This window comes from Pseudomyrmex gracilis, unplaced genomic scaffold, assembly GCF_002006095.1.
Source record: "Pseudomyrmex gracilis isolate BER0280 unplaced genomic scaffold, ASM200609v1 scaffold_56, whole genome shotgun sequence".
Taxonomy (NCBI): Eukaryota; Metazoa; Arthropoda; class Insecta; order Hymenoptera; family Formicidae; genus Pseudomyrmex; species Pseudomyrmex gracilis.
In genome coordinates, this window is record NW_018020640.1 from 414108 (window position 1) to 434765 (window position 20658).

Consider the following 20658-nt stretch of genomic DNA (forward strand, 5'->3'; position numbering starts at 1 on the left):
GCGGCCTCAATTTATTTCTTATCTGATCTTATCTTTGCATCAATGATAAAAAAAAAAACCCTCGAATTCTTGTCGATCAATGACGCATTTTTTTAAATTACGTCGCGGACAACAGGTCGATGTGTCGATTTTGGCAGTTGATGCGCGAGTCGCGAGATTTACGAAAATATGGCAGCGACAAACCGGGAAGACGGGCCGAGAATCAGTTTCTTCGGTAACGAGTACGATGGTAGCAGTTCCGAGTTCGATGAGACCGACGATGAAGAGTGTGTATATTTGTGCTTCGATTTGTCGCAATTATTTCGACCGTGTATTTTTTTTTCTTTTTTTAAGAATTGCCAAACCTTTTTTTTCAGCTCGGAAAAAAACGTTCCACCGTGGGACACGTTCAAAAGTTTTCCGCCTCAATCGGAGAGCGGATCTATGCAGAGCAACAACAAGTGTCTGGAAGTCACCGTTCAGATCATAAAAATAATCGTTTACGGATTGCTGTTTGTTATCGTTTTGTGTAGCGCTATTGCATCTAAAGCAGCTATTCTCTTTGCGACGTCGCAATTGTACGACGGCAAATCGTCAAAGACTTACGATATGTACTCTTGCAGTTTGAACGGTAAAAATGTTTTACAAAATATGCGACAGCGCATAGATATTTGCGATTGCATAGATATTGCGGTAGATATTTACGATTCAGATTTCGAAAAAAAAGAAAACCATCTTTGATCGAATTGATGACTAACACCGAAAGAGATGATGACATCATGCGGGACATCGTCTTGATCGTTAATTTTTATCGCATTTAATCGCAACTAACTTTTTAGATTCGAAACTGCCCGGCAAATTTTTAGCCGAACATACGCAGGACGGCCGAATAAAATGGACGTGGTGCTTAATCTTCATATTTCTCGTGCCGGAGTGTATCGGCGTGTTAAACACAATGTGGAACTATTTCAAAAGAAAAGTTAGGACGCCGAAGATATCAACAATCCTGTTCGTGATCGTGATAGAAACGCTCCACACGATCGGTTTGGTGTTGCTGACGTTTGTCATTCTGCCGCAGATGAATGCGGTGCAGGGCGCCGTTACTTTTTCTTGCCTATGTTCCGTACCGGGATTGTTAAGTGAGTTTGCGCATAGTAATAAAAAAAAAAAAACAATGATTATTTCTCTCGTGGCTTTTGCCAATTTGTTAACTATTGCGTTATTAACAACAGATCTGCTTTTTCGACACAACAAGAATCAAAATTTGTCATTGAGCAAATGTGCGTTGTTTAAAATTTTCGATACGCTGGCACTGGTCGCGCAAATCAGCGGATTGATATTGTGGCCGTTGATCGATGACGGTCACGCCGAATCAAGTTCGAAATGGATATTTCCCATCGCGCTTTTATTGTGCTCGATTCGCTGGTGGAGCAACTTCGTGTCACCCCACAGCTACGTAGGTACGTACGAGAAAATTGCATAACAAATAGATCGCTTTTGCACAAGGAACAAATCTCGCGAAGACAACGGGGTTGAATACAAATTTCGTATAATTGCGGAACCTCTATCGTATGTATTTGTTTCAAATTGATTACAAGATGAAAAAATTTGAAATAGGTCTGATGAGGTTTTTGTTACGCGTGAAAGAGGATCTTCATCCGGGCCAGCATATTATACAAGGATACATGTCTCTCTTGAGGATGTTTGTTTTCATTACCGGTGCTCTCATTGTCAGCGTGTGTAAAGGAATCGACGCCGGACAATTTTTTTCACCCAGTTTCGCCGGAACGTATACGATCAATCTAATTCTAGAGAATAGAACACAATACGCATCTGATCGTCATGTTGTCGATTACTTCGATGACACTGAACTTCCAAGAAGCTTGAACTCCCTCGTGCCTTTATTTGTCTTCGTCATTCAAGCTGTTTGCGCCATGATAACGTATCAATCTTGTAAGGGATTAGTTATTCAAGTAACTAATTTATTTATTCAGTATATATTTTGACTCGTTAAATGTTATAGTTTTAATTTTGCACTTCTCTTCTCGCCGCGTCTGATTATCATCATTCATTTTTTTTATTTCTTGAAAATAATCGATTTCAGGTAAATTTGCCTATAGAACTCACATGCATCAGTTCGGTTTCGCATTTCCGACAAATCTAGCTGCTATAGGAACAATGTGTTTCGTCATGGCGATGTGTGCTGACGTTTGCATCTTTCAATCCATCATGAAAGATAATTACATCTTCTTCAACGAATTTTTATTCGGAACTTGGGAAGAGTTTTTTTCTTATTGGTGGTGGCTGTTATGGCTAACGTGGCCGATGTCGCAGATGTGGATCACAATGCACCTGTGGACCATCGAGAACGAAAGACTGGCGTCCGCGGAAAGAATCTTCGCCATTGCCACTTACGATTCACTCATGATCGACCAATGTTTAGCGTTGAATAGAAGAACGCGGAATGAAAATATTGACGAGGACGACGAGAACGAAGATACAAACAAAGAAGTTCCGGTGAGAAGTTAACGCAATTGATTTGACCCGTAGCTTGATTTCTCATTACGTTATAGCGCGTTTTCAATTAAAAAGTTTCAGAACGGCGGTCTCACGTACATTGATCCCAACGATATCGGTTTGGATGGTATGTCGGACAGAATCGAAGACTTTAACAAAGACTATTCGGATACGGCGGTTAAAAAACGCAAAGATCGAGTAACGAAAATTTACGCGTGTGCCACGATGTGGCACGAAGAGAAGAACGAGATGAATCAACTGGTGCGCAGTATTCTGCGATTGGACAAGAACCAGTGTGCGATACATAGCACGCAGAAACATTATAAAGTTCACATGAAGGATTATTACGAACTAGAAAGTAAGTTGTTCATCGCAAAGTAGTTATAGTTAAGAAATATGTGTTACACAATAACATAACTAGCTATTAAATTTCATCTCTTTTATATATGCACACGTGTTTATTTGTTATCAGCTCACATTTTCTTTGACGATGCGTTTTGTTGCATGCACGGATGCATCGGTTTGTGCAATCACGACGAGAACGAAACCCAAGTCAATCATTACGTGATCACGCTGGTGGAGACGATCGAAAGAAACGTGGAGAACTTGTTTATGCGCTTTTTACCGCCCACGAAATATCCGACGCCTTACGGCGGTCGTCTCGTGTGGACGTTGCCGGGAAAGAATCAACTGATGGTCCACCTGAAGGACAAGAATAAAATCAGGCACAGAAAACGATGGAGTCAGGTAATGTACATGTATTATCTTCTGGGATACTGTCTGTTGGGATTGCCGATAGACGTTGATCGGAAGGAAATCATCGCCGAGAACACGTACATTCTCACGCTGGACGGGGATATTGATTTTCAACCGGATGCCGTCAAGGTCCTGGTGGATCTGATGAAAAAAGACAGAGATCTAGGTGCCGCATGCGGACGAATACATCCAGTCGGATCTGGTACACTATGCGAGATGAGATAAATTAAATAAATGTATTTTAGATATATAATAACCTGAGTCGTTGATGATTTGACACGCAGGTCCAATGGTCTGGTTCCAAAAATTCGAATACGCAATTGGTCATTGGCTGCAAAAATCCACGGAACACACGATCGGTTGCGTTCTATGTAGTCCTGGTTGTTTCTCTCTTTTCCGCGCAAAAGCATTGATGCAACACAACGTGATGGCAAAGTACGCCACCAAATCAACCGATGCCAGACACTATATCCAGTACGACCAAGGTGAAGATCGATGGCTCTGCACGTTACTCCTTCAAGTAGGGTCTCGGGTAAGTAAATAATTTTAAGTGATTGTGTTTTTGTATGTTCCAACTCAGAACAAGAAGGTTTATTAGGTCGAATATTCGGCGGCGAGTGACGCGTACACTCACGCGCCAGAACTCTTCAGAGAGTTCTACATACAACGTCGTAGATGGATACCGTCCACCGTGGCGAATATATTTGACCTGCTTATGACTTCCAAAGAAACGAGAAGGGTGAATAACGACATCTCGTTTCTGTATATCGCCTATCAGTGGATCCTAATGGGTATGGCATTTGACACAATATATAAATTTTCAACCGAATATATTTTCTTTGTAAATCTATTGCCACTTTACTCTTTGGTTTGGTTGAAGGAAGCACAATCTTGGGACCAGGTACAATATTTTTAATGTTGGTTGGTGCGTTTGTCGCCGCGTTTCATATCGACAATTGGACCAGTTTTTGGTACAATTTGATCCCGATTGTCGTGTTCGTTGGAGTTTGTTTTTATTGCAAAGAGCGCACGCAGGTACTTGCTTAATAACTTTGCCTCAACAAGTTTGAAACAATTTTTTATCAATTTAATTTCTAATTCTCGGTGCTATTTATCTCTACTGATTATTGATGTAATTGAACAGTTATTGGTAGCTGAAATCATTAGCGTCATATATGGGCTGGTAATGGTTATCGTCCTGATGGGAATTATGCTTCAAATTGCCGAAGATGGATGGCTTGCTCCCAGCAGTCTTCTTTTCTTCATCGTTGCGATTCAACTAACCGTAGCTGGTCTGTTTCACCCCCAAGAAGTGTCTTGTTTGTTGTGCGGCATTATTTATTACATCACCGTACCGTCCATGTACATGCTGTTGATCATTTTTTCTGTTTTCAATGTGCATAACGTTACATGGGGCACGCGAGATTTGAAGAAGCCGCCGAATGTCGTGAGTATTCATTAATTATGAGTTGTGAATTTAGTTCGATAAAAACTCAAAACTTTTCTTTTTGATGAAAACTATTTTATAAATAATCACATATTTACACACACACACAAAAAAACGAAGAAACCTCAAGACGAGCACAGTCCTTCGGCGATTGACAATCTAACCGGGTTCATGACAAGAAAGGAAAATAGGCAAGAAGATAAGAATCAGAAAGGTTCCTTCGAAATTTCGTTGGGTGATCTCTTCAAATGCAGTTGCTGCATTCACACGGGAATGAGTTACGAAGAAAAACGACTGTGCGAAATTGATCAATCCTTGCAACAAATAAACAAACGTTTAGAGTTACTGGACAGGTTCGAAGAAGTCATTGTTACTATAAGTCGTTTAAAATTATTTGTTTGTTCGAATTTTGTTAAGATGTATAAAAAAAACATTTTTCTATTAATTTCTAGTTTTATCACAATTGTCCAACTGTATTCTTATAAATAATTTATATTTTGTATCGCCTCTTTTCTAACGTCGACGCAATTTTATTAGCAATTACAGGCTACACACAACAAACACGGATGCTGACATTGGTCAATCGTCTTCCAACGCCAATATATACTCGAGATCGTATTTTCCAATGCAAGAGAATGAGGAAGAAGAGTTGCAACATATAAACGATAAGAACGATCCTGAGAACAGGAGTTACAAAGATTTCGACGACGACGAAAGCGACGTTCTGACACAAGTGTCGGCGACTTCGAGTCAAGAAGCACGTTCGAACTTTCTCATCAGTCCTTACTGGCTTCAGGACGAAAGATTACGACGAGGCGAGGTGGATTTTCTGTCGAATTCCGAGGAAGAATTTTGGAATTATCTGATCGGAAAATATTTGCGACCGATCGAAACCGACGAGGAGAGTCAGGTGAATTCGAGTTTTTCCTCGAAAACAAATAAGAACAACGGATAAGTTATAAAAAAATAATAAAAACAAAATGTATTATATTTTATTATAAAATTAATTATCATAAATTTATTTTTTAGAACAAAATAACTCAGGAACTGATAAACTCCCGCGACGCGTATTTATTGAAGTTCTTTATGATAAACGCTCTGTTCGTGTTGATCGTGTTTCTTATGCAGTTGAACAAAAACGTATTGCATTTACAATGGCCGCTAAGCGTCAAGTACAATGTCACGTATCTCAAATATGACACGGGAAAAGAGGAAGTGAGTGAAATTTACTTTTGTGCGCGTGGATGTGCGTGCGTAATTAAATCACACACACGATAAAATCTAATAACCGATAATATAAGGCGTTTCATTTGCGATGTGATGTGACATGCACTAACGAATGAATTTCGACAGGTACATTTGACGAAAGAATATTTAAGACTCGAGCCGATTGGATGTCTGTTTATCGCCGCGTTCATTAGCATATTAGGCGTGCAGTTTGTCGCCATGCTAATTCATCGTTTTGACACATTCTCTCATGTACTTGCCACCACGAAACTTCCTTTCTGCAAGGTAATATATAACGTTTAAAATATTTTAGCTCATTTTTTTTCTATGAACAGACACGTCAAACAACAACACTTGAAAAAAATTGCAATTTCACTTGCAATTAATTTGTAAATATTTTCTCACTCGTGTTTTCACACAGAAAATGACGGAAGAGGACATCGCTTTTGAAAAACACGCTGATACGATAGCACAAGCGCTTCAACGCACAGCGGAGGACGACATACTTTTGGAGCTACGAAGAAGCACCATGACCGCTCCCGGTAGGCGAAAGACTGTGCACGAACTATCGGATAATTCACGAAGACCATTTAGGATGTTTGGAAATTTCGAGAAACTGTTTCGGAAGAAACTTCGTGATCCAAAAGCCTCCGGTATTTAACTTCTGTTAATTACATATAATTGTTTATATAACATTAATCGTTATATAAATTTTTATATTATCTGATAATTACTTCTATATTTCGAAGGTTTGACACGGCATATGTTCTCGCGAATGTCGAGAAATACATTTGACGCTTTCGAGCGAAGACGATCGACAATTTTGGAAAACAGAAGATCACAGTCTCAGAGACCGTCCTACGTTTACGACAGCGCTGATAATTTGAGATCTACAAACGATCCAATCTTTCATCCGAACTCAGAACAAATGAATTCAACTCGATTTCATTATGACAATCCAGCATTCAGACAAGATGAGAATGTATGAGATACTGAAGACGACGCTCGATCAAACATTTACGTCTATTCAAGTCTCCTATATTTCTTACAACTAGTAGAATTAGTATAATTTGCGTTAGAAAATTTGTATTTAATACACAAAGTAGTTGTATAAAATATAAATGACGAGTTTATATTTGATTAAAAATAAATAACATTTAACTGAAGATTTTTCTCTCTTTCATGTTGTAAGAAATCACTTTCTGTGATATTTTTATATAAATTTTACTGACAACTTTAATCGTTACTTTCTTTATAATTGACTTTAAAATAGTTTTTTACAGTTTTTGTTTTATATATAGAAGGTTTTTTCCAAAATAAATTTAAAACAAATTAAAAGAAATTCAAAGTTTTATATGTATACTTCCCCGATAACATTAACGCCTCTTGCAACTTCTATGTTCGCGAGATCCCGACGATTTTCCACCTTTCGGACTTGGAGGGATTACAATTTGACCCGCTGCGATTTCTTCCCGATCGGTGGAGTTCTCGATCTGTTTTTGCGCGTCCAGGAAAAACATGAGATCGCGAATCTGTTCTTTCAAATCAGCAATCTCCGTTTCTTTGGCTGTCTTTAATTCGGACAATTCGTCTTGTAACTTCTTATATTTCGCTTGCCACAAGACCTGATTTGATTGCAAAGCTTTTCTCAGATCTTTCTCTTCCGTCAATTCCGCCTGTATTTGCGCCAATTTGTTGTTGGAGTGCTGCAGACGTTTCTCCAGCGTTTGCTTTTCACGACTAAGCGTCGTGAATTGTTTCTGACAAAATACAAATGGTTTCCTTACAGTCAAGCTATTGTGAAGAAAAATAGCAAAAAAGGCAAACCAAAAAACGATAAGATACATTATCTACCTTAAATTGTGCGTTTTCTTCTAATATTTCTCCTAATTTATCTCTCAGCTCGGTTATATCCGCTATGGAACGTTGCTCCGATCGATTGAGCTTTTCCTCGAAATACTGTCGTTGCGTTTCCAACTGCGACGTTAGTAAATACGTGAATTCTAACTGCACCGAATCGACCTTCTCCTCTACGGCAGCGCCTTCATTCTTGGCCGTGGTGGGACCACCTTCCACCATCTTGCCATCCTTATCTTGCAACAATCGATGCACGAAGTTGTCACCCACGTAGTCCCAGACGCGATTGTTGCCCAATTGCATCGCGTAACAATGATGCGTGTCTCGGTAATGCTCGAACGCGTGCCCTTGATGATAACGCGAGCAACCAACGTGCCCACAGATCAAGCAAATCCACAAAGCGTCGTTACTGGTGTCTGCAACTAAAAAAATTTATGTAATTTTTATCCAATTTACATAAAAAATGAATATCCTAGCTTTCCAAAAAATTGTAAGTTCCTAATATATAATATACAAACACTGACAGGATTTTTTCTAAACAGTCTAAATCCTAAGAAAACAAAAGATAAATTTAATATTTCAAGCTTTAAATCCTAAGATCAGAAAAACAACTTACCACATTCCATACAACGACTTTCAGCCAATGGTTCCGGAGTTTGAGCGTATCGACAGATAGGACAGGATGTGTCACCCCACTTCACAAGACAACTGGAGTGGAAAGTGTGGTTACACAATATTGTAAGAATCCCATCCACGCTCTCGTCCATCCTTTCCAGACAAACGGGGCACGATGGTAACTCTGTATGTCCACTCAAAGACATCCCATTGTCTCCAACCTCAACTCTGGATACAAACACCATGTGGCAGACATCTGGTTCTAAAGAGTTGTAAGGAACACCGTTAAATGTTTCATAGAACTCACTTGCCGCACTCTGAAATTCAACAGAAAAATTCTTACCAAACTTCCGTACTACAATTCCTAAATCTTGTAACATCAATAAAATTAATTTTATAAATTCTATATAATTTAATTTACTACTATTTACTGCTACATAAAACCGATTAGTTTTTTTTTAAATATCAAAAGTATATTGTTCAAATTGTTTACTCACAGATGATCTAAAAGTAATCAAAGCCATATACTGATTAGGACTGCCGTCTCTAAGGATTCTAAAATGCTGCATATCCTGATGACAAGCTGCTGTAAAAGTCAAAAGGTCGTGACAGGTCATTGTTGCTGGCACGGACAGGATGCAGATGGTGTGGCTGCGATCCGCAGCACATCGCATTTCTGTCAATTCACTAAAAATAAAAACACACAAATATTATAATTTTGAACTCTCTGATCTGAATTATCACTTAAATATCTAAATAATATCTAAATCATTTTGTTAGCAAACAAAAACAAAAATTTACTCTTCTTTGAAAAGATGTAGGATGCCTTTTGTAACTTCTACGAAAGGATTTCCGGAAATAAAATTTATTTGATCGGGTGAAGTGCAAGCTGCAGCGCCAGGACTTTCTGCCGAAGTTGTATTTGAGACAGAATTTGTATTTGCAAACGATATCTCTTCAGAATTTGCTCTCGATGATGAATGCGACTTGCTTGTGCTCTGGTTTGATAATAATGGCGATGGATTTTCTGTCATGTTTGTATAAGTTTCTACAGTAATATCTCTTGGTTCTCTGCAACCTCTCATCTTTCTCGCAGCCATGGTGCCTGTGGTAAAAGATTTTATGTGCATTAGTCACAACCTTCATTACCTACTTTAATTGGCGCTTAAAATTCAAAAAAATGCTATTAAAAAAAAAAATTTACGACAATAAATTTATGCAATAAGATGATTTATAATTACTGGCAGTCTCATCCAACTGTGGATCACAAATCTCGATGCGAATAACGCACAGAGACACCAGAACAGCGGACGAATTCATGCCACATTATTAAATTGCATCATATTATGTTAAGTATTTTCCACTGTTTACTTTGATCGTTACAATTGTCTTCCACGTTCATTCTCGAACAACAGAAAAATACACAATACCGCTAGAGAAATGTCTGTTTTGTATCAAAAAACAACATAACCTCATCTAACATCGTTCGAAATAAGATCGTAAAATTCGCTGGACAGCTGGGCTGCGAAGAAGAAGAGATCGGTCTGCGCATAGGGGAAAAAAAAAAAAAACGGACAAAGTGGGACAGCGTTGCGCGCAACATCCCTGGCTGGCAGCCAATGATTGTGAAGTGGGCGGACTTTCTGATTGGAGACGTGGTGCGAAACAGACAAGTTTCAGATCGAGTTCAGTGAGAGGAGAGATTGGGAACGGACGAAACTCTCGTCCGCGCTAGTAAGTACTGCACCGTCTGATATTTTGTGCCGGTTTATACAAAAAGATTATCTCGCTCTCTAGCTCTCGTCAGTGATGAAAGTTTTGGCAGGCTAGCACCAAGGGTGGGAGCCACTGGGAATACGCACACAAGCGAGACCGCCGTCCGTGTGCATGACGTCACACACACGGACGGCGGTCTCGCCTGTGTGCGTATTCCCAGTGGCTCCCACCACCTTGGTGCTCTTGGTGCTAGCCTGCCAAAACTTTCATCACTGGCTCTCGTCCGAGATCTGACAAATATCGAACAACCGATATATTGATGAACGTATCATTCTTCTCTCTGCTGGAAAGCAAGCTTGAAGATTTTACGCGGAGGACCACGGAGGACGCGCTAGCACCGGCGTCGCCAAAGCTGTTTCGTGTTTCTCCATTTCTTATACATCAAAATGGCGGCCAACATGAAAGGAATGTTACAGGAGGATTTGAGAGCAGCTATTTTGAAGAGCAAAGTGCTCGTCGTCGGCGCCGGTGGGATCGGCTGCGAGATCCTTAAAAATCTCGTTATGTCCGGATTTCCCGACGTCGAAATCGTAAGTGTACAATCTTTGTTTTCACAATATTTGTATCATAACCTCGTTTATAGGTTTACGCGGGAGGCAACGCGTTCTGTAATTTTATATTTATATATATATATGTATATATATCTCTAATTAGTACTCTATATGTTATTATAGTATATTTTTACAGTATTATTATACTATACATATATATATATATATATATATATTACATATATTATCATAGTATTTTATAACCTAATTAATATCTTATAAATTTTATGTTTAAAACGTATTAGTTGAAATTCTCTTAATGATTTTTTTTTAGATCGACTTAGATACAATTGATGTAAGCAACTTAAACAGACAGTTTTTGTTTCAAAAGAAACATGTGGGAATGTCGAAAGCTAAAGTAGCATGTGAAACAGCATCAACATTTAATCCAGATGTCAAAATAAAACACTACCATGACAGTATTACATCGTAAGTTTATTTTTAATGCTGTTGTTTTTTTTTTGCTTGTATTAATAGTGATGTTGATTTTATATTTTTTAAATCCTTTTGTGCTTGCAGACCAGATTTTGGCTTATCTTTTTTTAAGAGATTCACAATAGTTTTGAATGCCCTTGATAATAGGGCAGCTAGAAACCATGTGAATCGTATGTGCCTAGCTGCGGATGTACCATTAATTGAATCTGGTACTGCAGGTTATGAGGGTCAGGTTGAACTTATTAAAAAAGGTCTGAGTCAATGTTACGAATGTACACCTAAAGCTGCACAGAAGACTTTTCCAGGTTGTACCATACGTAATACACCCAGTGAACCTATTCATTGCATAGTATGGGCTAAACATCTTTTCAAGTAAGCAGTATTGCAATATATTTGTTTTAAATAATTTCTAAAGTGCTATGTCTTATAAAATTACTATATGTATAAACTTTATATAAATGATTAAAATTTAAAATTTATAGACAATTATTAATTTTTTTTTAATTTGTCTAATTAAATGTTACAGTCAATTATTTGGTGAAGATGACCCTGATCAAGATGTTTCTCCAGACACAGCAGACCCTGAAGCAGCTGGTAATATAAAATTAATTTATTAGAAAGTAAATATTGGTATAAATAATTATTTACTTTAGGTTTTTAATTAATAATGGGGTTTTTTTTTTAATGTTGTAGACATAGCGGGAAAGGAAGCTTTGCAGTCGGAATCTAATAACAAAGGTAACATTGACCGAGTTTCCACGAGAATTTGGGCTCAGTCATGTGACTACGATCCAGAAAAGCTGTTCACAAAATTATTTCACGATGATATCAAATATCTGTTAAGCATGGACAATTTATGGAAGAAACGTAGACCTCCAACGCCATTAAATTGGAGAGAATTGCCAGATGGAGGTTTCTATCATTTTTTAAATAATGTATTTTTATGTTTAATATCTTTTCTAATTTCAAGTTTTGTTTTTCTAAGTGGCCGGATGTAGCAAAGAAATTAATTACCCCGGTTTGAAAGATCAGCAGCGCTGGAGTATTTCCAAGTGCGGCTCGATCTTCGCGGAATCGTTAAAAAATTTAAATCAAGCGTTGAGAGCTTCCCAGGAAAAATCGTCGACCAACTTTTTGGTTTGGGACAAAGATGATCAACACGCTATGGATTTCGTCGCCGCATGTGCCAATATTCGCGCCTACATCTTCGGAATTCCTCAAAAGACCAGATTTGACATCAAATGTTAGTGAAAGTAGTCACTCTAATTTTAGAATTAAATCTATTTTTTGCACGTGAAATTTTTTGATTTCTAAAATCCGTTTTCTAATCTCGACACGATTCTTTGTTTGATTCGTAGCAATGGCCGGCAACATAATTCCGGCGATCGCCACCACCAATGCCATAATCGCCGGCATGGTGGTTCTTCATGCTTACCAAGTACTGAGCAACAACTTGCAAGCTTGCAGATCGGTTTACTTGCGTCTGAAAATGAACCATCGTAATCAGTTATTGGTGCCAGAGAAGGCGTTGAATCCGCCCAATCCCAAGTGTTACGTGTGCGCGCCCACGCCGCAAGCGGTGTTGGCAGTTGATACGGCCAATATGACGATCAAGGAGCTTGAGGAGTTGGTGTTGAAAAACAGACTCAACATGATCGCTCCTGATGTCATGATCGACGGTACCGGCGCGGTCGTTATCAGCAGTGAAGAAGGCGAGACGGATTGCAACAACGACAAGAAATTGGAAGAATTGGGAATTAAGGACGGAACAATACTTAAAGTCGATGATTTTCATCAGAATTATTCGCTGACTATCTTTGTGGTTTATCGCGAGAAACCTGGTCCGAAGGACGACAGTCCTCTGTTTTTGATAACTGCCGATAAAGATGCGCTTAAACCGAAAGAAATTGAAGAGAAACCTTCGACATCCAACGGACAGGTAAGTGATTCTTTTAGAGAATATTTTTTTTTTTTTTTTACTTTATACGGAAAAGAAAAGTAAGAAAAACTTGAACAATTATGACTTAAAGATCGTTGAAATTAATAACAAGAAATATACACGCACAGTTTCCGCTCAAACATATTGCGAATGGCTCGTAAGGCCTTATATATTTCTTGTTATTAAGAAAATCTTGTTTTTTTTTTTTTAAACAGAACGCGACCGTGTCGGCGGATATCGCCGCGAAGAAGCGCAAACCTGATTCAACCGATGTCGAGGATATTGCAGCCAAGAAACGCAAGTTACAAGTCAATAAAACGGATGATGATGACGACGACGACATTTGTATCATCGACAGCAACGACGTGTCTTACTCTAACTCATCTGAACTGACAAAAACAAAAAAATTGGAGTCTTCCGAGGACGATTGTTTGATAGTGTGTGATTAACTTCATAAACAATATCTATCCAATCTCATTGTCATCTTTATAATCTTATACCATTACACATGTACAGAAAATAAGTGAAACTTATTTTATATTTCATTTATAAAAACAACACGAGATACAAGAGAAGATTCCATTAGAAATAATCATTTCCTTATTTCATTGTAAAAGATGTTTTTTTTATCATCACGTTAATTAGATAAATATTTATTGTTACTTTGTGCGGTAAAATTGTGTGCTATTAATTTTTTCTCTTAGCGCAATGTAAATATTTGTCCGGTTTGTAGTTGTACATCTTGAAATCCATTTTGTACCTTTCGTATAGCTGCGAGACCATATCGGTGGTCAAGTTGCTGAAGTATCTGCACGTTACATCGAAGTTAGAGGCTTCAGCGCGAGTACGTTGCAGTCTGGGCAGATAAACCTTATCTCTGTCCAACTTCAGTTTCAACAGAACGTAATTGATCTCCCCGAGAGTGTAATCGTCCAATTTTAGAATAAAATTGTAACTTACGTTACAAACTGCACAGTGAGTGTGATATTGCGCCCAATGAACGTCGTCGTGACGCGGCGGTTGCTTCAGCAGCCACTCTAGAAATTCTCGAAAAGTAGGCACTATTTTCAGCCTGCAAAAACGATAAAAGCGATAATAGCTGAATATGTGAGTGTTTGTATGTGTTATATACAGATCAAATAAAACAAAATATATATTTTGTTTTCGTACCTTCTATCCGGCGAGAATATTCGTTGCAAACTGTTACCAGTCGACACGTTGGAACGAAAGAGTTCTGGTCTCGAAAGATAAAAGATCTGACGGGCATAAAGCCAGCTCTGCGCGGTGTGTCTGGTGTTGTCTTCGATACGGTCTCTGTGAACACCGTGCAATTTGCAATTTTTTTTTTTTTTTTTTGTGAAGCAGCGAAACTAATGATCCGTATTAATTGTTAATTACCTATACGATGAGACTAGTCGTTGAAACGGATGTCTGACGACGAGCAGTTTAAAGACGTCATTGTTGTGAATCAAATTCTGCAACTCTTTTATATTTTCCGGCGAGAGAAAGTCCACTTCCCTGTTGATTGCGCGTTGTGAAATAATTATCTCGATTATTTAGAATAAATAAAATAAATAAAATATTTATTATAAAGATTATATATATGTACACATATATAAGAAGAAAATTTCCTACTTGTAAAAGTTATGGGTGATTTGACGATTGTTCATGTCGGAGAATAATTTGGTGAAACTGGTGGACGCGACTTTGCGGATCCAACAATATAAAGATTTATGTTTATTGTTGTATAAAAAATGTTTCTTCACAAGAGGAGTCTTCAAGTTGTACTTCGTACAGGTGTCCGACATCTGTTGGAGAAGTGTCGCGCTCTTCTGTTAACAAAAGTATATTTATTATTAATTAATACTTTTACAAGAGTCAATTGTAACGTTTGTATACGGATGTACCCTCTTTTTTTCTTAAAACAAAAAATTATAACTGAAGTATTTTAAATTGGGACGTGTGTCCGACAAGTCCTCGATAGTATAGTGGTTAGTATCCCCGCCTGTCACGCGGGAGACCGGGGTTCGATTCCCCGTCGGGGAGGTGATTTATTTTTTTTTAATTTTACTTTTGTCAAATAAGAATAAATCTTTGAGTGGCAGTAAGATTAATGCAACCTATTGCACTATAAACAAATTATTTAAAAAAAAAAAAAAAGTTTGCGATATCATTTTTACTAACTACCTGCAAATCAATAGCTTCGCCTTTCAATTCGTCTCTTCGCAACATGTTGACTTCGAACTCGATATTTTTCTTAATTATGTTTGCGGATTTTACAAAACGAGATTTTTGTGGTTGCGTGTGGCGCATTGTCACGCTTATAACGTCTTTTGAGTCAAAATGTTTTAACATCTTGATCAATATTAAACAGAAAATAAAATACAGCACGATACACAGAACATATTTGATTTGCACTTTAACAGAAATAATTACCATAATTAAGCGATAATTCTGTAGCGCACAAGATAAGTTTTTTAATCGCGCAATTTATTATTTTTATTATGTAACAAAAATATATATTAAATTTTGTACATGTACAACAGTTTTTTTTTTTGAACACTAAATTTTTATTTGAATATATTAAATATATTTGTTTCTTAAAAATACTCTTTAAATATATTTAACTATTTTTTCTTTTTTTATAAATGTTGAAACAACTTGTATAAAATTACTACACAATAACGCGTGAAAAGGATGCTGTAACGTACTAAAGTTAGCATCTTCATGCTTTTGTCAAACCAAGCGGGAAATATTTGTGTAGGCAGGATGAGATAATTCTTATCTGTATCGATTTCCTGATTTTCTAAATCGGGAAATTATACATATTTACATTAACGTGTTATATTTGGTGAATGTTCATAAATAATTTATAACAAAACAAAAATTATTAAATGCACTTGTAAAAAATTGCATATATATATATATATATATAACTGTTACGTAGTTAAAAATATCTTGATTTTTTTTTTTATACATTTACAAAAAACAGATTAAACTTCAAAAAGTGTTCATTTTGTTTTGGCTATTGAAAACTTGTTCGCGATTCTTGTAACGTCAATAGGTCGATTATTAAGTTATCAAAAATTTTTTTGTTTTCAAATTCGAGTCGACAAGAATATCTTTCACGCAAAAGGGATTGTAAAATTGGGTATTTAAAGAAAAAAATGTAGAAAGAGATCATTTTTTATTATGTATATTTGTATATCTTTCTCCGATTGAACAGCGAAACGTCTCGATATTATTGCATTTTATTCGTGTGACTGCAAAAGATGTTGAAAAACCACTGAGAAAGTATATTGGAGTACAAATATCTAATAGAGTACAAAACTTAATTAATCTGAGTGCTTTATAATAGAAAGAATATGTTTTTTTCAGGATTACACTACACGGGTTAATGATGATTAAGTGGCATGATTGCAAATGTTTTTTATAACGTTGTACCCGTCGATTCCCAAAAACGAAGAGTGTTTAGAAATTTAATGACTTCCAGGAAGAAGATTACACCACATAAATTCTGACATCTTATTTAAGATTAAGTCAAAATTGTTTATTTATAATATATTTTCAGTATAATTTAATTTAATGTATAGTCTAGTTTTCAATATAGGAATTTAATTTATATAGAACTTTATTTTTTTGTAATATAAATTTTTGTTTTAAGTAATTGCAGCAAATCATGATAGATCATCAAGATTTTTCAATTTAAGTCAAGATATCTAATGAACAATTTGTTACAATAGTTTATTCCGCTTAAATTTATTTTTATCGACGATGAAGCACGATCTGGAAATCGATGGGTGTCGATAAGTGTTACGGCATGAACTCGATTCTTATCTGCGATCTCTATATCTGTGATGATCGCGAGAAGAACGATGTTCGCTGTGTCGACTGTGACGACTGGTTGTTCTCCATAGAAATTCATCGACGCTTCTCTCGTAATTACGCTTATCCAAAGCTGACGTAGTCGCGCTATAATCCGGAGGTAACGGCAAACCGTCGTAATATCTGAAAGCAATTCGTCCAATTTCGTGTAAGACAATTTTTATTTTGTTTGCATCTTGTACGCAGACAACAACAGCGAAAAAATAAATTGAAATAGCTCAAAGATGGTGTCAAATGACCATTTGTTTCAATGTAATGAATATTCTCCCAATGAAATCGTGAAAAATGTTCTCCCTTACCTTGGAGGAGGAGGTGGTGGTGGTGCTAAAGCGTCGTAAGGACCGTAAGGCGGCAACGGGGGCAACTGATGTTGCATAGTACGCATGTAATCCGCGACGTAAGCCTCCGCAACTGCAGCTACACCTAGTCCACTAGATCCGTAACCTCTAAAAACGCGAATGACAGTCACATGAACTACGTGAAATATACATTTCGAAAACTATCGTAAATGTTAATGTATAAGCGTTACATAACGGAATCAACATCGTACTTCGTATAAGGCGAACTTCCTCGAATGATCCATGGCGCGTACCGATGAGAACTGTCCCTAGAACTCCTGTGATCACCCGTGCCGTGCGAACTTCGGGCCAACGAGGCTAAGCGTGATCTCGAAGTCAGAAACAACCTGCGTCCTCGTCCGCTTCTCCGCAAGAATCGAGAACTGCTTATCGGCTTTTTGGCGCGATAACGCGAGAATTTCGTTTTGTTTTTTCCTGCCTCTTTCGATTTTCGCAAAATAGGTGTCATTTCGATTCCTAAACACATTATTTTTTTATTTATATACAAACGTAATTTGTTGTTAATGTCAGATTATGTATTAAAATAATACAGAGTGATGTGATGCAATGATATATAAAAATGCACACGAAAAATAATTTCTCTCATGCAAAGATGTAAGTACGAAAGATTTGTACAATAAATACTTATTCAGGATATTTGTGTACCGTATTAATTGTTAAGATAGTATTTATGGATGTTAAACCTTCATCTTCCGGAAATAATCTGCACAATTCCTCGGCAACTCTGGGTTCTATTTCCTGACCATCTCGGCCAATTTTAACTTGTTTGCCATCGTTCCAAGGGTTGTACAAATGTAACGTGGCCGTGAACGGTAGTTCCTTTCTACAAATCCAATCAACCTTAAATACACCTCCCAAAGCTTTTGCAGACAAACCAGGAGGCAAAACCTAAAACAGCATTCAATACACGTTTCCTTTTTTCATAAAATAATAATCATATATCGATTTGTTTTAATCATATATATATGTATTTATATTACGTATAAAATTTATTTTTAACATTGTCTTCATACCCAAGAAATTGGACTAGCATCTCTTCTCGATTCTGTACTGAGTCTTGCAAAACCAGCAAATTTTCCCGATTCCTTCACAGAAAACACCAACAATACATTTCGCGATTCTCTGTAAGCTTGATTCAGATTTGCTTCATTTTGCGGAAGAGTGCTCCACACTCCCTTGGCCTTGGACAATGTCACATTCTCTGCATTGTTGGACTTGATGATGAAAAATCTAAGTAAAAAAAGACTTGGAAGTTTTTACCTCAAACTTCCTCGCACTTCTATTTCTTTTGCTTTTGTTTATGAAAATAATGTTGAATCTTAATGGTTACTAAAGAAAAAAAAAAATTTGAAATTTATATGTGGAGAAAAATACTTCAAGAGATTTCATTTTACCAAAAAAAAAAAATATTCGAACCTTGCATCTCTAAACAAGTAATTCAACTTGGTGGTGTAGTCATAAGTCTTGATGGTGCCTTTGCTCTCCTTGGATCTAGCTCGCTTCACTTCTGGACTGGACGACTTGGTGTCTCTTGATCTGCTTCGTTTGTTGTTCCTGTTTCTTCGGCTATGTTTGCTGTCACTTCGGGAGGACTTGCTGGAGACAGAACTAATAGTAGGATGGCTGGAGTCAGAATTGGAACTACTCGACGACACTTCGCTCCTGGTGTCGTACGTCTCGTCCGCGGCGATTCTTAACTCGTCGCCGTTATCGTTCTCGCTCAGATTCATGTTGTCGCCGTCTGTGTTGCTCCCCATTGCTTAACCGGGACTGTCACTCGGTTCCGGATCAGGCGTCCGCCTGTAACGCAAACACGAGATAGGACTTATTTCCAAACCACGGTCCGCGTGAGAACACTTCACCAGGAAGAACGGCATATCGTAGCGTTTCTCGTACATTTTATGACAACAATGCGGTAGCAAAGGATTATATAGTATACAGCAAGGATAGTTCGGGAATTCCGAGCCGAGCGAAAAGTCCACACTGTCCCAAGAACTTTCAATTAAAGCGCCTACACGCGTCGAAGCGGCATCCAGCTTTCTTACACCTAACACAAATCGACTGGGACACATGGCAATTGACTCGAACTCCCAGATTCTGAACGTCACCCGGTGAGCCCGGCCAGAACGTAAACTAGAAACTTTACGGATAGTCCTTGAGATTATGTGGCAATAAATAACACATAGCGAGCTCCAGCTGAGAGAGCTTGTTCTATGTAGTCTCTTTTTTTTTTTTTTTTTTTTTTTTTTTTTTTTTTTTTTAGATATTGTTGTGTATGAAGTTCAGAGATATGTTCTTCTTATCTTTTTTCTTTAAATGGGTGAGGACCCCGCTTGAGGAAGATCCTCGCGTTATTTATTCTTCTCTATTATTGCACTCCTTCTAAAACCAGAAGTCAATTATCATCGTTACGCGGATTATTTTTCTTAAACTATATTTTATACTCTTACTCGCGACATACTACAGAGAGTCCGTCAAAGGATTGTCGTTTTACTCTGACATTTTTTTTTTTTTTTTTTTTTTTTTTACTGTTTTGCGTTGCGTTTTAACTATCTAGGATAAAGTTCGTCCCGTGTAAATCAGTAGATTTTTTTCACATATAATACAGAATTAAACGTCGTCATTTTGTAATTTTTGGTATCCATTTAATCGCGAAGTCCTCGCGAATTTTTTCTCAACGAGTCCTCCCGAGGCCTCGGCGCACACTTACGTGACACCTTACTTATACGGTCCCTTCACTGACACACTTCACACAGGAGAGTAGCACGCTCGGGGATCGTCCGATGCGGTTTTTCACACACAGCACGGCCTGCGACGCACGCACATTCCAAATTCTAATATACGGAATTGCAATTAATTGCAATTTAATGGAGAATGAACTGCAAATAAATAACTGTAAACACAATCGTTCTCGCGGAGAGATCTTTTGCGCTAAATCATAGCGCCATTGTGTGACGTGTACAGAATCAATAGCGAGTAGAGGTGGAATATATCGTAAATATGGCGGAAAGAATCACAACACAAGAGAACGCGAATCCGTAATTCATCGCTATATGCTTCCTAAGCTGAGATACGTTCCTAAAATACTATCTATGGTAATCAAAAACTATAGTACACGTGACGTGAAATATAGTATATTTTGATAACCAAGGCAGGGTTTGGAACGTATCCCAGGGTGGAAAATTTTCCTCCCGAGGTGCATCCCCAAATAATATTTCCGAACAGCACTGTCGCACTTCACCTTTGAACAACGTTTCCGAATGGGCAATGAGCTTCGGTGAGTATCAACCCGAGTGAAAAGTTTCCGAACGCAGA

The 20658-nt window shown here is 37.6% G+C and overlaps 5 protein-coding genes and 1 non-coding gene across 10 annotated transcripts; 3 read left to right on the top strand and 3 right to left on the bottom strand.

Annotated features, from left to right (window-relative positions):
* The first annotated feature begins 93 nt into the window (after positions 1-93).
* Positions 94-6938, top strand: LOC109853939. Its single transcript, XM_020426536.1, has 18 exons — positions 94-266; positions 357-610; positions 819-1118; positions 1212-1439; positions 1597-1932; positions 2084-2496; positions 2572-2854; positions 2969-3454; positions 3537-3784; positions 3851-4043; positions 4133-4287; positions 4397-4699; positions 4820-5052; positions 5237-5609; positions 5729-5914; positions 6053-6211; positions 6348-6579; positions 6676-6938. The coding sequence occupies exons 1-18, from the start codon at positions 169-171 to the stop codon at positions 6912-6914; spliced, it is 4719 nt and encodes a 1572-aa protein (XP_020282125.1). The 5' UTR covers positions 94-168; the 3' UTR covers positions 6915-6938.
* Positions 6939-7213: 275 nt separating this feature from the next.
* On the bottom strand, positions 7214-9935 carry LOC109853940 (BRCA1-associated protein). Its single transcript, XM_020426537.1, has 6 exons — positions 9640-9935; positions 9200-9503; positions 8896-9085; positions 8400-8715; positions 7781-8205; positions 7214-7686 (listed from the first exon to the last, which is right to left on the bottom strand). The coding sequence occupies exons 1-6, from the start codon at positions 9716-9718 to the stop codon at positions 7303-7305; spliced, it is 1698 nt and encodes a 565-aa protein (XP_020282126.1). The 5' UTR covers positions 9719-9935; the 3' UTR covers positions 7214-7302.
* Positions 9936-10392: 457 nt separating this feature from the next.
* On the top strand, positions 10393-13768 carry LOC109853883 (SUMO-activating enzyme subunit 2). 2 transcript variants are annotated; one of them, XM_020426426.1, is made up of 8 exons: positions 10393-10704; positions 11000-11154; positions 11245-11532; positions 11687-11754; positions 11854-12072; positions 12146-12403; positions 12519-13099; positions 13312-13768. In XM_020426426.1, exons 1-8 carry the CDS (start codon positions 10561-10563, stop codon positions 13546-13548), a joined length of 1950 nt encoding a protein of 649 aa, XP_020282015.1. In that variant the 5' UTR covers positions 10393-10560; the 3' UTR covers positions 13549-13768. The 2 variants fall into 2 exon arrangements, with proteins under 2 accessions (XP_020282015.1, XP_020282016.1); XM_020426427.1 differs by having other exon boundaries at positions 13315-13767.
* LOC109853886 (carbohydrate sulfotransferase 11-like) lies at positions 13764-15598 on the bottom strand. The gene is made up of 5 exons (XM_020426432.1): positions 15287-15598; positions 14735-14931; positions 14498-14617; positions 14270-14413; positions 13764-14171 (listed from the first exon to the last, which is right to left on the bottom strand). Exons 1-5 carry the CDS (start codon positions 15536-15538, stop codon positions 13787-13789), a joined length of 1098 nt encoding a protein of 365 aa, XP_020282021.1. The 5' UTR covers positions 15539-15598; the 3' UTR covers positions 13764-13786.
* Positions 15074-15145, top strand: Trnad-guc. The gene has a single exon. It is a non-coding gene; the product is annotated as a tRNA-Asp (tRNA).
* A 671-nt stretch (positions 15599-16269) lies between the features above and the next one.
* On the bottom strand, positions 16270-20618 carry LOC109853884 (YTH domain-containing protein 1). Of its 4 annotated transcripts, none has more exons than XM_020426429.1 (7): positions 20054-20618; positions 18760-19143; positions 18357-18573; positions 18027-18231; positions 17535-17799; positions 17284-17430; positions 16270-17107 (listed from the first exon to the last, which is right to left on the bottom strand). In XM_020426429.1, the coding sequence occupies exons 2-7, from the start codon at positions 19098-19100 to the stop codon at positions 16933-16935; spliced, it is 1350 nt and encodes a 449-aa protein (XP_020282018.1). In that variant the 5' UTR covers positions 19101-19143; positions 20054-20618; the 3' UTR covers positions 16270-16932. The 4 variants fall into 4 exon arrangements, with proteins under 4 accessions (XP_020282018.1, XP_020282019.1, XP_020282020.1 ...); XM_020426430.1 differs by lacking the exon at positions 20054-20618 and adding an exon at positions 19794-19816; XM_020426431.1 differs by lacking the exon at positions 20054-20618 and adding an exon at positions 19240-19591.
* Between the last annotated feature and the right edge of the window lie 40 nt (positions 20619-20658).